Raw genomic sequence first — 14,999 nt, 5'->3', positions numbered from 1 at the left:
TATGGGTACGCAAAAACCTTTGTGTACTACAAGTATAGCATATTTTCTTCTCACTTAGATAAGAAATATTTGAGTTAAAATCATGATCTTTATTCTTCTACTTCAGTATTATAAGGTCATGAAGATCAAATTACCTATGTTATGTCACCTATGTTTCTATTACCTCTTTTTAGCAGTCCATTAGCTCTTTTCCTTGCTTTTTCTAAGCATGGCGATTGGGCAGTCCCATCATCCTCATTTATTTTAGGAACATTGCGGATAGTAGTATTTTTAGCACCATTGTTTGATATGGAGCTTTTTTGTCTTCGTCTCTTACGGGCTATATAAATACCCTCCTGATCTTCTGTTATGTCTATAGGAGATTCAGTGTGCGTCAGAGTTATTTCCTGGCAGGCAAGCAGCACCAGAATCTCCATTATTTTGGCAGTGGGATGCATTAGTACTTGGCTGCAAGGATGGTTGAACTTGCTCACTGAGGTTTTCCCTAACACCACAGACCTTCTCCTGTGCATCTTCAATTAGTTGCAAGATGCTAGTTTGGAGAGAGACCTCTTCAAATATCCTGTTACACATTTTTAGCAACATTTTCATGGCAAACTGGAAGGTGTCCACTTTGGAATTTGTGGTTTGTGTACTCATCATGGTTGAACAGACTTCCTTTGCCCACTCTATATGCAAACTGCTCAGGAGTTGCAGTCAGGCTGTTTAACGGGCACCTCTCTATAGGTTGCACACAAGGTTTTCAATCTTTTTTTGTTCTGCACCTCCTATGCTTTCAGCTATTTGAAGATTAGGAATTTAAGTTTGCAATCAGTAACAGATTAAATAATGAATTATTGTCAATTAAGGATAATTTAGAGGCATTAGGCTCAGGTAGAGTTACTGTTTCCATTTCTTGGTTTTTTTTCCCATTGTTCTGGTCTTCCGGGACAAAATTGTGTTATTTTTTCTTTCCAGTCTGTTTTAGCTACTTGATCCAGCTCAATTCCTGCCCCTTAAGTGTTGCAGGGTTGGCATTCCCCATTTCACCTGTCTTAACAGTGAGTGACCCCCACCCCCCCATGGGAGCTGCTCTCTCAAGAGTGTAGATTGTAGGACTACTTTGATGGCATGGTTCTTCATTCGGGTTACTACAATAACCACAATACTTTAGGACTTACTTTCTTCTGGGCAGAGTGGGATCAAACCAGATATTGGGGGGGGGGGGGGGGGGCTGGCTCAGTTGCCCCCTGCCACCAGCAGACTGAACAGCACTTTGCCGCACTTATCCGCCAACACAAATTTCACCCGCAACAAGCCATATAGCCTTCATCATCTGCATTAGATGTAAACGTTACTTAAATGTACCAGATAAATTTAAATGTGAAGGAAGAACGGGGGGACCCCGCTTGAATTGGAATATCCAGACTACGCTCTTCACAGGCATTCCAATCATCACTTATACTGCCAACCTCATTGCAACCACATAGCCATAGAGGCTATACGTCTCACACCAAGCCCCCTGCCGTTACCATTACTATTCACTGCTAGTGGCGTTCGTGGCGGCCTTAGTAGGATGAGGAGGGCTATAGAAGACAATCCAGTACTCTGGCAGGACCACGAGGAAAGTGGATACGTTGGTTGGTAGCATGCAAGCGGATTAATCCCTGTCCAAGGTAGTCCCCAACCGCATAGCCCCCCCCAGAAAGTTATTCACTGGGCTTTGCAGGACAGGCTTCTAGACCTCAACCACTGAAACACCTCATGTGGTAGGTTAGGGGAAGGCACCTAGCGTCGTCCTCTCATCAGCCCCCACCATCAAGTTGCACCATTTCTGGCTGCTTCTGATGAATCAAAGTTTCCAACAACTGCCACCAAAGCAAAGGTTCTAAGGATACCAAGTAGCCTAACCACGCTTCACTGCAAGGTGATATGTACAGCTTTAAAAATACAAGAAATAAGGAGAGGCATAGTCGCTCAGTATTGATGGTCTTATGGACTGGTCAGTTTCATCATATGAATGAGCAAAAGGGCAAAGGAAGTAAAGCAGAATGGCTTACTTCCCTCCCAAGTCATGTCAGGAATCAAAACAAAGCGGAACTATAAGGTGTCCCATAGAGTGTACGGGAGGAGAGCAGCAAAAGTAAAATCATACCCAACAGCTTCTAAAGTAGTCTGTGCCAATTTGCCAATTAATAGCCATATCATGCTCATTTTTGTAAAGCTTTCCCCAGAGTTCCCAAAAGGAATTGCTATTGATTGCAGCCTCCATCAAGGCCATTTTGCTAGTCATATATTCATTTATGTGAGCTTACATTTAGTATAGGGTTGAAAAGTGTCAATTTACAATTTTACATACATGCACTAGCTATTGTTTACTGCAAGTTCTGCTCTACGTACTTAGGAACTATACTTGTAAAGGCGTATTCCAGTGTTGCATTTTCTCTTTGGATAGGTATGTGGACCAACTACTTCTACTCCCTTGATTTGACTCAGACGTCCCTTGCTTGCAATTTACCTTAAGGAGGGATCTGGCTTCACTTTCGGGTTGGGTGCCCTGCCACAATTAAAAGTTAGTCTTTATTTTATTTATTGGGTATTTATAATGCACATATACACAATGTGTTTCGAAGTGCAGAAATGGTTGTACAGCCCTCACCATGGGGTTATAAACATTTCCTTAACCATCAGCATGGGTGAAATCTACCATTAGAATTACTCACAGTGGATATAAGCAAATCAGGCAATAACATTGGAGTGGTGCAGATGACAATCCCAAAAATAATGAAATACATTTGAACATCCTAACAGTACAGCAGATAACATAACAGGCACGGATGGAAGTGGTTTGCTATTTCATCCCAGTTTATACAATAGAGATCAGAAAAAATAATGCAATATGCCTAGAAAAGAACGTCACCACTCAGTCTGGGGTGTGAGGCTAAGTGGACCAAAAGGAAAGGGAAACCCTTTACAAAAAGGGGAATAAAGTGAAGGGAAGGCAGGTGGATGGCCTGACACTTGGTGTATCAAGAATGTTTTGCAAATGCATCACTAATTACTGGTGTTCAAGAGATATACAATTGGGCAATGACAACTGTAAGGTATCAAGAGCACAGCAATGAGTTTCAGGTTTGAAATTGTATTTTTATTGCCAAATATTAAGAGGGGTTGGGGAAATCCTACTAGTACCTGGGTCTATGAGGGGTTTCCCTGCCTCAACAAAGTAATGAACGTCTGTGCAGGGATGTTAAACCAATAAAGCATCCTCCATCCTGTGTCCAAAACCCTAAACTAAATATAAAGGTGAAAATGGGGATTTCTGTAAGCTATAGAATTATAGCTTTCTTTCAAAGTTACAAACACAGGTCTGAGGTGCAAACAAAACAAAAAAATGAATAAAGTTGCACAAGGATAAATGGGTTTTCCCTTCCCCCAGGTTTCTTCGGATTTCCCAGGGTCTGCCCGGTATTTCTGGGAAAAGTTAATGTACCAATGTTTCACAGGGGCATATCTCTCTCCCTGAATTCTACTTTGTATTCAATGTTTTATCTCAGTTTCAAGGGGCGACGACTCCACCATTGAGTTCCTCCTTTTATATGTTTTTTTCAGTCTCACAATTTAAAGGAAAAGGACTGCCTTTGTTCCTTTTGTTTTCACTTATTCAATGTTTTTCTCGTCACTCAAAAGAAAAGGGGGTATATGATAGGTTATTTATAACATGCTTAATACCCAGAGGTTTCCAAGCACAGCCCGGGGGAATCGAACATGTGTTGCTCTGTGTCGTCTTGCATCCAAGGCGAGCACGTTGCCCCTAAGCTATCCTCCCGATACGGGGAGTTCTTTCTTCTCTCCGAGTTTCCTTTCAATGTCACAGTTCTTTGGGATATTTAATTTGAAGTGGTACCATTTCCCCTTTTATCGTTATTCTACAATTTCATGTAGGGGTTTTTAACCCCCGATAGTTCTCAATTTTCTTTCCCCTGGTTTATTTTCCTGCCAGGGTTTCGCAGATTTGTTACTTGTCTTGTTTCCTTGATCATTCAAAGGGGTATGGTTCTTCCTTTTCTGCATCGATTGTTATTGCTTCATACTTTCACAAAGGGGTTTTGACTCCTGAGCCTTCCTCAATCCTTCTCCTATCCCTGGTATACTCACTTGCCAGGGTATTCTAACTTCTCCTTAAAAGTGGATATGATCTTTCCTTCGATTACTGTTCCACACTTTGGTTTTTTTTTAACCCCTTTTCTCTACTCCCTTCTCTTCTCCCCTTGGTTTACTCTCCTGCCAGGGTGTTACAACTTTCTTACTAGGGTGCGTGACCCAGACTCACTGTTTGCCTGGTTCACTATCCTGCCAGGGCTCTTCCGTTCTTCCTTTCACTCTTGTATCTATGAAACAATACTTCTCCAGTATTGGGTCACTGACCCTGTGACCCCGTGATGAATCCTACATAGTCTTCACAGAATCCCTGCCTAAAGTCTCCTCCCAGGTGGTCAGGGCAAGGCAGCCGCTACCTGATCCTAACCATGGGGGTAGTATTAGCCGAATAGCTCACCTGGGAGGAGAAGGCCGCCAAGGGAATGGGATGACTGTCAGGAAAGACAATACTTATCCTCTTCGAAGGGTGAAATTTCCATAATACCGAAGATACCTAATGGCTTGTTTACATTTTAAAATGTCCCGGTGTAACTAAGCATTTTCCAATTACCGTAACGTGGCGTTGGTTTACCGCATTTGATCATCCTTATTACTCCATCCCTCTTCCTCATCTCAGTACTAGAAACGGTGAGGGGTTACAGAATGTTGGCTAGAAAAGCCTGGGAATTCAGCATCTACATTGCAATAAGATATATACGAGTTCGGCACATGTCCCTGAGTGTTACTAAGAGTTACAACTTAAGGTTTGATTAGATCTAGTATTCTTCCGTCTCTCTGGAGTTGGTCCTCCCCTATGTGGTCCTCCCCCAGAAAGCCACCCCCGCAGGGTCAGTCAGGTAGCTTCTGCCTTTCCCTGCCATGCAAAGGAAGTTTCCCTCTAGAGAACCTGTGACAATATTGCTAGATTCGTCAAACATAAAATATCAGAAATGTAAAACGATTAATAAAGCACTACCTCAAGAATGTTAAAGATCAGCTCTCAATCTTCCCTTTAGCTTACAAATAGTACAAGCACATCAGGGACCTGGCTTTAACCAGAGTAGTGTGATAAGTTCAGTATGCAGATCTTACAAGAGGGAACAGGAACCCTTCAGCCTGGGGTGGGAAGCCTACCACGAGGAATACAGAAACAATCCTACCCCAGAGGGGGTTGGCGTCAGTTGGGAGGGCCCAAATTAATTTTCCATCTCCCTTATGCCAGCTTATGAATGAGCAATATCCATTTGCCACACACCATGGCGCTCACGAAAAATGCTAGCCAGATTTTCCCTATTTTTCTAATGAGCAGAACCTGAGTAATGGCAAAAAACATCAGCTTGAGAGCAGCGTGCCAGTGCCCCACACTATCTGCCTGGAACTGGCAAAGGAAATAGGATACGGCGTAGAAGGAATTTCAAAACCTGCCGTACACCACTCCCTGTCATTGGCAGCAACCACACCGGGCATTGGCAAACTCCCTAGACCATGTGAGACTAAACCCAGGGTTACAGATGCATATTCAGACACTACTCACCTGGGGCGAGCTCAGACGAGAGCCCCCCCTAACATCAACTTGGGCTTTGCACATTCCAGGCTGACATTGTCCCATGAGGGCTCCAGGCGGGGCTTATTTATTTGTATTTATTGATCGCTTGTTAGGCACTGATACAGGAAGTAAATACTGTTTCAAAACGCCTACAGGGCAACAGGGAGGGGGACAAGGGATGAGAAACAAAATACATACACAAAATTAAATACAGTGGGGTGGGACAAACCTACTATGCCTTGTGAGTGTTCAGAACGTGCAAATGCAGAAGGGAAAGGGAATGGGCTAGGTGCTGGGGTGCTCATGGGTGAGCAACAGGTGAAGTAAAATTTAAGGTACGTACTGGCCTGCAAGGGTGGTGGGTGAGCTGAGGCAAGTTCTGAGCATAGACAGAAACTGGTGTGGATATGGTGTGGGAGATCAGGGCCAGAGGATGCATTTCCGCGCCTTGAAACACTTGTTTATAGGCGCGTTATAAATGCCATATCATAAGGGCTCTGTGCACCAAACAAGCATCTGTGAGATTAGACAAGGAGAGAGGGAGGGAAGGAGAAGGTAAAGAAGGTCTTTAGGATCTTCCGGAATTTAAGAAAGTCCTACTTAAGATGAAGAGGGAGGCTGTTACAAGCTGAGGAAAGCCATTGACCTCCTGCCCTCTGTTTACCTAAATGCGTTATACACAAGGAGATGGTGCCAGAGGAGCGCAGAGGTCTAGAGCTGGAATATTTAGTATGAATTGCAGATAGTGTGGTCCCCGGTCCCAGACAGCCTATTGGATGACAGATTTGAATTTAATCTGAAGCCACTGAAGAGTTTTTGGGGCAGGAGAGATGAGGTCCCTGGGCTTGAGGCCAAGGATAAGTCTTGCTGCCTTATTCTGGATTAAGAGGATAGTTCTTAAAAAAAAACTATTCTATAGAACACCTATCGGGCAGGGAACAGACAGCCATGTTGACCATGGCCAGACAACCAACGAGATCATAGGGCGGGGGCTAAAAGACGCTAGGGAGCAGAAAGTTGTGTGTTGTTCAGGTGAAGTCGGAAAAGGAGGTGGTGGCAGACTAAGACTGGCAGAATGAAGGAGTGATTAGCAGAGTGTGAAGGCGATTTCTGGAGCAGATGAGCCTTTAGTGAGTGCAAGAGGTACTATGTTATTGTGTGTGAAAGGGTAACGAGTGTGCTTAGGGAAGGGCGTGAATGTGAAGCATTCCTGAAAGTGAAAAGTGGGTGTCCGAGTACATGATGGAGTGGTAGTGTGGTGGAGGGAGCAATAGGGTCACAGAAAAAGTAATTTCAAAGGGTGGAGGCAAGGCTTGGGAGTAGTGAGAGGCAGAAGAGATAGAGGAAGGCGATGCAGGGGGTAGATAGTGAGAGGCAGGTGGATTTGAAAGGAGGAGAGTAGTGCGAGAAGAACATCAGGTAGTGAGTGGTAGAGAAATACATGGGTGATAGAAAGGAGACTGAATCGGGCAGAAGGTCTGAAAGGCACAATCCACTACCCCTTTTAGATTACTAACTACTGGATAGTGTAGGCAGTCCCTGATCGAGTTTAGACAGACAATGTATCTGCCTTTAGATCTTCACTTATAGAACCAGTAAACCTTAGACAAAAGGGTGGAATCGGCAGTATACACTAACCTGGGGCGTAGGGACGTCTGGGTTAGGGAGGATTGGTGCTTTATAGATGAGAGAGAGAGACGACCCTAGAGCAGTGGTCGAAGTGAGCGGGAGCGGTCGGGAGCGGCGCTCCTATACTTTTTTTAATTAGCTTGTACAGCTCCTATACTTTTATTTTAAAATAAAACCGTTCCGGAATGGTTTTGTTTTAAAATAAAAGTGTAGGAAGAAGTTGAAACCTTCACTTTCAGTGTACTGCACTGAACGTTCCCTTAAACAGCAGGTGCAAGTGTTTGCGGGGGTGTATTGTGTGTGGGAGGGGTTGTGGCAATGGGGTTTGTGGGGAGCAGGGGCAGGCCAGCAGGGAACAGCTTCACTACTTCTTTTCGCACACTTCGACCACTGCCCTAGAGTCATAAAACTTCAAATAAAACCACTTGTTGAACTATGTCTGATCTTTGGAGACATCTGTGAAAGTAGAAAACTAGAAACGTTTGCACTAACGTTGGTAGAGTCTGCTCATCAAATATACAGATAATCCCAAATCAAGAAGGTGGTCTCTATAATGTTAAATGCATTTGCAAGGACTGGGAGGTACATGCGCTTATGACCCACAAGATCATAAAATGAAAATTTTCCACAAATGCATAGACGGTGGATTTAATAGCATGTTAATATGGATCTTACCTGTCCACCTGCTGCACAGGCTGTAACCAGCCCATACTGCCCTCCATATTTCTTCAGTCTCTGAGCAGCAGCCATTACAAGGCGGCACCCGGTGGCAGCAAAGGGGTGTCCCAGGGACAAGGAACCACCCCAGTTATTAAACTTATCCATTGGAAGCACTCCAACCTTAATTTAAATAAAAACAAAATAAAAACTACTTAAGACATTTTAGAAATGTACTATAAAATCTGAGAAAATTGAAATGTGTCCAGTGTTTGCAATAGAAATAATGTTCGGTCTTTCCGCTAGTAAGGTTTTTAAGAAGGCATACAAGTGAAAGCTCCCTCACAGCAAGAAGGGAAGCAAGCATCATCTGAAGATGTTTGCCTGGTGCATCCCACTTAAATACATATTCCACCAAATACATTTTGATCTGTTGATGACCTATGCAAAGTCACCTTGTGAAAATATTTAACGCTCACAAATACAGAAGGTACAATCCTTTTTTTTTTTAGCTTTTTATCCATACACAGCTTTCTCAAAACTAGAGCTTTCTCAAAACTAGTTTGCAATAACTTGAACAGTGGTGATGTTTTGAGTTTGATCACTTTGAACAAGTACCATCAGCTGCACATGGAATTTGTGCATTAAGCATCCAACATATAAACTTGTCGCAGAGTTTCAGTTTACAAGACATACCTTAGATTTCCTGCCCATGTAGTTCTGTGCAAACCAATCTGAATCCATGGCTTTTAGGTTAGCTATAATCTGCCCCTAAAATGAAGTGAAAAATGCAATACATCAATAGCGGCAGTGAAATGAATTTCCATCAAGTGACATATTCAAGGCTGAATTTCTGCTCTGTGGTTAAACATGAACCGTATACCTGATGCATAGTCTACCCAATTGAATCCACTGGGTATATTGACTCAATTGCTATACCAACTTGCAATAGCTCACACAATTTTGCAACATGAAGGAATTAAAGAGCCCATTCTTTATCTCAGATAGGAAGATGTTGGTACAATAGGAGCAATGTCTTCAAGGAACTGCATGGCTGAATTGCACCTCCATTTGAAAGGTCCTTAAATGCTGAATGGACTCAACACCCAAATGTTTATCCAAGACAGATGCTCTATTAGTACCCGGCGAGGGGTGTGTGGCGGCCTCCCAGCCAATGGGGAAGGCTCAAAACGCAGGCGTTCGGTAATCCCGCTGCCCTCAGCCTCCTCAGGGCTCGCAGCTGCCATCGCCCCTCTCCGGGGAATAAGGTAAGTCTTCTAAACCCTCTTCCCACCTCCCCTTCCCTCTCACACTTCACTGCTTTTTGGGAGCAAACGCACTGGAAACACTTCTGTCTCCAGCGCGTCCGATCTACGACAGGCTGCCATGGAAAGGAAGAAGGGCTACATGTAGTACCTTTTTCCTTTCCATGGTGGCCATTTTTTTGTTTCCTTTGTCCTTTTTTTGGAATGGCTGCCACGGAAAGGGAGCAGGGACTAGATGTAGTCCCTTCTCCCTTTCCATGGCAGCCATTGTGTTTGTTTACTTTTTTGTATTTTTTTCAATGGCCGCCATGAAAAGGGAAAACTAACTTTTCCCTTCCCTGGCGGGCATTTTGTAAACTTTTCTTTCTGTTCTGAAACACTCCGGCATTTCAGAACAGAAAAACGGGCCGGAGTATTAATTACCAACAGGCCCCTCACAGGGGGGCGGAGGGGTGAATACCACTTCAGGTAATGCCCAGGGGCCTTTGTTAAGTTGTAACTATGGGCCCCGGGGCATTACCTGAAGTGGTAATGCCCGCCCCTGATCGGGCTTATTGCTTAAATAATGACATATTTCAGTATGCACCTCAAAAGGCAGAGTATTTGAAGATTACTCAACTGATGTATGACTTAGGAAAACAAAGCTTGGTGCGAGAGATCTTAGTGCTGGTTATGAAATATTTATTGATAATTTAAATTAAGGTGGAAATTCCATCTGGCAAATGAGGAAAATGCAGCCATTTTAGATTTTTTAGAGGTGAGATCTTTATAGAAACAGTTTACATATTGTTAGGTAAGAATTACATAAATGTGATAAATCTTCCTGGCCTGCGTCAACCTGTTAGGTCTTAGCCAGGCTGGGGTTCAGATCCAGATTGAGAAGTAGGACAATTGGGTGCAGTAGAATGCAATTAGTGGCTGTGTTCAAGGGTAATGTTACAATCATTCCGGTTTCCCTTAATGCTCACTGTTAGGCAGAATTGCATGCAGTACCCTCTGGGATCACCACACAATTAGGACTACAGGTGTAAGCCAAATCAACCTTTGGTATAAGTCTGTACCACACAGTTTTTGGTAGCGAGCTATGCAGCCAGTCTCATCTCAAGAGTGATTGTGAGCATTACAAGTCATTACACAGATGACTTTCAATCACAGTGGTTCAAGTAGACACTTATTCTCAAGGTTTCTTGGTAAAACACTTATTAATTTATTACACAATCATTTAGAAAACATTTCACTAGAAGGAGGCAACTAAATATTTTATACCTATACATTTCACTACAAAAGATTGAGACAGTTTGAGCTCCCCTGAAATAGGAGCCAAAATGCAGTTCAGTTACTTAGAAGTGAGCAAAAAGGCATAAGGTAGGTAGAATAGATCACATACTTGTTAGACAGTGCAAATACTTTCAGTTCACCAGAAGAGTTCAATTCAAGTAAGTAGGCCTAGGCCAAAGTCAATGGGCTAGTGTTCTGAATAGGCAAGAGCAGTTCTGGTATCAAACGGTAAAGTCTTTGCAAAAGTTCTCAAAAGTAGTTTAGGCGAAAAAGAATCATTTGTTGAGTCACAAGCCGATTAGGCCTGCAAGTTGGGAAAGTTTCACGAACTTTCACCACAAGAGTGGCGCTCTCTCAATCTGGTTGGTACACAAGTGCAACTGAAGTCGTTGGTTCCGGGCAGTTCCTGCAGACCTCACTGTTCCTGAGCCTCAGTCGTGGGGACAAGAGGGAGGACGTCGGGGAACTCATGCACTGCACGGGATCGTCAGAAAACGCAAACAAAATGGAGTCACTTCAGTTCCAGTAGCTGTAGATTCAAGCGCACAAGCTGGTATGCCTCTCCCTGGTTAATCCAAACCAGCCTTGAGAATGGTATCCAGGCAGTTTACCAGGTGATTGGTCCCACCAACTCAAAAGGGAGAAGTCGTCCTTGAAGGGGCTTCTCTGTCGAGATGAACTTGGCAATTCGGACCTGCAGCAGGGCTTCACTGTGCAAACCAACGGTCCAGGAGTTGCAGCAGCTATCCTCTTCCAGCTCTTCTTCGGTTCTTTCGTTCCAGTGGTTGACTCCGCTTTCCAGTCCAAGAGACTTGCCTTTTAAACAGTTCTCTCCCTTTCATTCCAGCCTAGCTGTCACTCACCCAGCAGGGTGGCTGACCTTGCCGGACAGTCAGCCAGCCAATCACGCCAGAGTGCATTTAGGTCTGCTAGAAGACTAAGCACAGGGAGTGCCAGGCACCTCCCTCACTTCCTGCCCACCCCAGACACTCAGACGCCAGAGCCAGTCTTCAGTCCTGAAGCCCGCCAAAGGCGTACGAACAAACGGACCAAACCTGGTTTGGCGCACAGTGCCAATCACTAGAAGGACCTTTCCAAAAAGAAACAGCAAAAAAAGAAGACCGGGACCTGTTTAAACAAAGGGGTCAAAGGCGCCATCTTGAAAAACATGGCTCCTGTGAGTTTTAGCTACTGGTGTTCGCGGTCGGGAAAAATCATGATAGTTCGTTGTAGAACCACTGCCACCAGCCTTTTCAATAGGAAAGGGTAGCATTTGACTGCTACATGAGTATTTAAACACAGGGGAATACTATGCAACTCCTCCAGCACTCCACTGTAAGCTGGTGTGTGCTGGGTCTAGGAATTTGTCAATTTCACTTTACATTTTCTGGGAAACAGTAGTTTATCCCAGAGAAGGTATTTAAACCTTTGGGGAAGTCTAAAAGACAACCCTGTGTCACTGCACTGAGGGTGCTGTGTAACACATGAAAAGAAGATGCCTATGGAGTTATCTAAAACTCCATAATCAAAGAACACAAGTGTAAAACACATCAAAATACGAGAGTGGGAAAGAAAGGCTCATACTCTTTCCAGGTAAAAAATAGTCTTCAAAATCCAGCAACGTTGCTGGGAGTCTCCAAGATGAAGGGAACTCGCATATTTATGAGAATTCTCCCCAACACTCACCTTCAGAGATCACCCGAGTTCTGTGCACAAAATTGCAAGATGGAGGTTCAAGTTGGTAGAATTCAAAATCGGAATCTAGTGGGCAGATTGGAAGTGAGCACCTTAACTGCCTTTCTTGGCTGGTGGAATCTGCTGGCAAACTTCTGGCATTTGGAGTTTGTGGCCGTCGCAAACAGATTGATCTGGGGTCTGCCCCACTTGACGAACAGGAGGTCCACCTAATCCTGACAAAGCTCCCACTCTTGGCAGGAGCACAGTTGCCTGCAGGGGCAATCTGCAATGGTGTTGACTCCTGCCAGGTGAAGAGGGATGAGGAATATCCACTGTCCGACAGCCCAGTGCCACAAGTCCTGCGCTTCCTTGGAGAGCGCAGGGGATCAAGTGCCCCCTTGCTTCCTGATGTAGAACATGGTGGTGGTGTTGTCCGTGAAGATCCTCACCACTTTGTCTTTCAGAGACGGTAGGAACGACTTGAGGGTCCAGAACATTGCCTGTAGCTCCAGGATGTTGCTATGCAGATCTTTCTCCTCCGGAAGCCACAGGCCTCCGACGTGCAGACGTTTGGTGTGCGCTCCCCAACCCTACAGGGAGGCATCCATGGTGACAGTCTACTGGTTTGGGGATTTTTGAAATCCTGTGCCTTGGGCGATGGAGAGGACGCCCTCCATTCATTCCCCCGTCAGAACTCTTCGTTGAGGGATCTTGTCTGTAAAGCTTCAGGGTACCTCTATCCAGCAGGCGCCCAGGAATTCATGTAGGGGTTGCATCAGCAACCTGCAGAGACGGACGAGGTAGATGCAGGATGACATCATGCCCAGTAGCGACATGACGCCGCGCACTGTGACCGTCTTCGACGACAGCTGTTGCACCTTTCTTTGAATGGCTGCAAGCTTCTCCTCAAGGTGGACGCCATGCAAGACACCGTATTGAATCAGGCGCCTAGGAACAGCATGTTCTTTGATGGCGTTAAGCAAGACTTTGGATAGTTGACGGAGAATCCCAGATCTGTCAATAGTTGGAGGGTCATCTTCGTGTGTTCGTCAGCTAGCTCCCGAGAGTGGGCATTTACCAGCCAGTCCAAGTACGGGTATACGTATATGCCCTGTAGACGTAGATGTGCCGCCACTGATGCCAGGCATTTCGTGAACACCCTTGTGGCCGACTTCAAGCAGAATGGTAGGGCCTTGAACTGGTAGAGCTGGCCTTGAAACACTGTTGAAATTTCCAATTTTTCTTGTGAATGGGGATGTGGAAATTGCCATCCTCCATGGTTCAACGTTGTCAATAAGTTTCCTCTTTCTAATTGGCCGAGCACGTGTTGCAACGGGACCATCCTGAATTTTTGGGCCTTTAGTATTTGTTCAGATGTCGTAGGTCCAGGATGGGTCTCCAGCCCCCTGTCTACTTTCTGACTAGGAAGTAACTGGAATAGACTCCGGAGCCCAGGAGCCGTTGGGGAACTAGCTCTATCGCCCCTTTTCGTGGCATGGCTTGTACCTCTTCCAGAAGCTGAGGCATGTGCTGCTCCTGACTGGGAACCGGAGGGATCCGCAGACACCTGTGTTGGAACTCCAAAGTGTGTCCTTGGGCGAGGGCGTCCATCACCCATCTGTTGGTGATCTTTCTCTGCTTGCTGAGCAACTGCGCCAGCCTGTCTCCCACCGGGGTGCACGCGTGAGGGCCAGACAACCTGGCCAGTTCAGGCTTGCTTGGGCGATGGCCACGCTGTCCACTGCTACCGTAGACCTGGAAGCGGCCTCTGTAGGCTTCTAGCGTTGAAGACAGGGAAGGCTGTATGTATGATGTGGAGAACCCTTTTGAAGACAAGCTCTGGAGGAGCGAAAAGACGAGTGATGATGCTGGAGAGTGCTGAGGGAACAGGGCCTCTCTGTATCAGTCTTCATGGCCTGGAGGGACTCATCGACGATCCTCCCAAACAGATGTTCCCTGTCGAAGGGCATGTCCAGCACCTTCGCTTGGACCTCCTGATGGAAATTTGTGGCCTTCATCCATCCCGGTCGATGAAGGCACACACCATTCCCCATTTTCCAGAACCCGTGTCGACGTCACCTCCCCTTACTGGAAGAGAGCAAGGGCTTCCATCTTCTTCTGGGAGGACCACCAGGATCAGTCGTAGCTTGTACCACGATTCCCTGTCGTACCTGGACAGGATCGCCAGCGCATTGGCTGCCTCAATGTAACAACTATACTTTATCCTCACTGCTTGCCACCAGTGTTAAGCAGAATTGCATGCAGTACCCTCTAGGACCACCACACACAATTAGGACTACAGGTGTAAGCCAAACCAACCTTTGGTATGGACGTCGCGGTGTAAATCACCTTCTTCCCCATGGCGTCCATCCTTTTCTCCTCGCTGTCCGAGAGCCCGAAGACGAGGATGGGTTAGCCGACCGTTTCCTCGCAGCCACCGACACCAGAGTCCGGCGATGGTTGCGGCTCAGTCACTTGGATGCAGAGTCCAGCATCCTATACTACTTCTCCAGCCGTACAAGGATTCTTCATGAGGGCCAGTCCCTCATCCCAAATATCATCCAGAAAGGGCACTTCCATGATAGTTTGCCTCTTGACCTTGCACCTTTGATACAAGAAGCCCTCCTGCTTGGTTTTCTCGGGCGCAAGCTGGAATAGCTCGGAGGCCCTGGTGATCATGGGGTGGAACAAACCCACATCATCTGGTGGAGACATCCTGTGTGGGGGATTGAAATGCAGCGATTAATCTTCTGCTGCGACGATGTCTTAATCATCATCCGTTAGTCGTCATCCGTCGTCATGGCCGTATCTGTTCCCGTGTCTGCTGG

At 45.6% G+C, this 14,999-nt stretch overlaps 1 protein-coding gene across 2 annotated transcripts in view; it reads right to left on the bottom strand.

Moving 5' to 3' along the window:
• HADHB (hydroxyacyl-CoA dehydrogenase trifunctional multienzyme complex subunit beta) overlaps positions 1 to 14,999 on the bottom strand; it is a 679,110-nt gene that overhangs the window by 89,763 nt on the left and 574,348 nt on the right. For both annotated transcript variants that reach the window (XM_069605580.1, XM_069605579.1), the window contains exons 14-15: positions 8,648 to 8,722; positions 7,970 to 8,134 (exon numbers count right to left, since the gene is read on the bottom strand). In XM_069605580.1, coding sequence (XP_069461681.1) covers positions 7,970 to 8,134; positions 8,648 to 8,722 — 240 coding nt within the window. The remainder of the gene's footprint in view (positions 1 to 7,969; positions 8,135 to 8,647; positions 8,723 to 14,999) is intronic.

This window comes from Ambystoma mexicanum, chromosome 4p (genome assembly GCF_040938575.1).
Source record: "Ambystoma mexicanum isolate Mex_15411 chromosome 4p, UKY_AmexF1_1, whole genome shotgun sequence".
NCBI lineage: Eukaryota > Metazoa > Chordata > Amphibia > Caudata > Ambystomatidae > Ambystoma > Ambystoma mexicanum.
The sequence above is the reverse complement of the archived record's forward strand: the minus strand, read 5'-3'. Positions and strand labels throughout refer to the sequence as shown.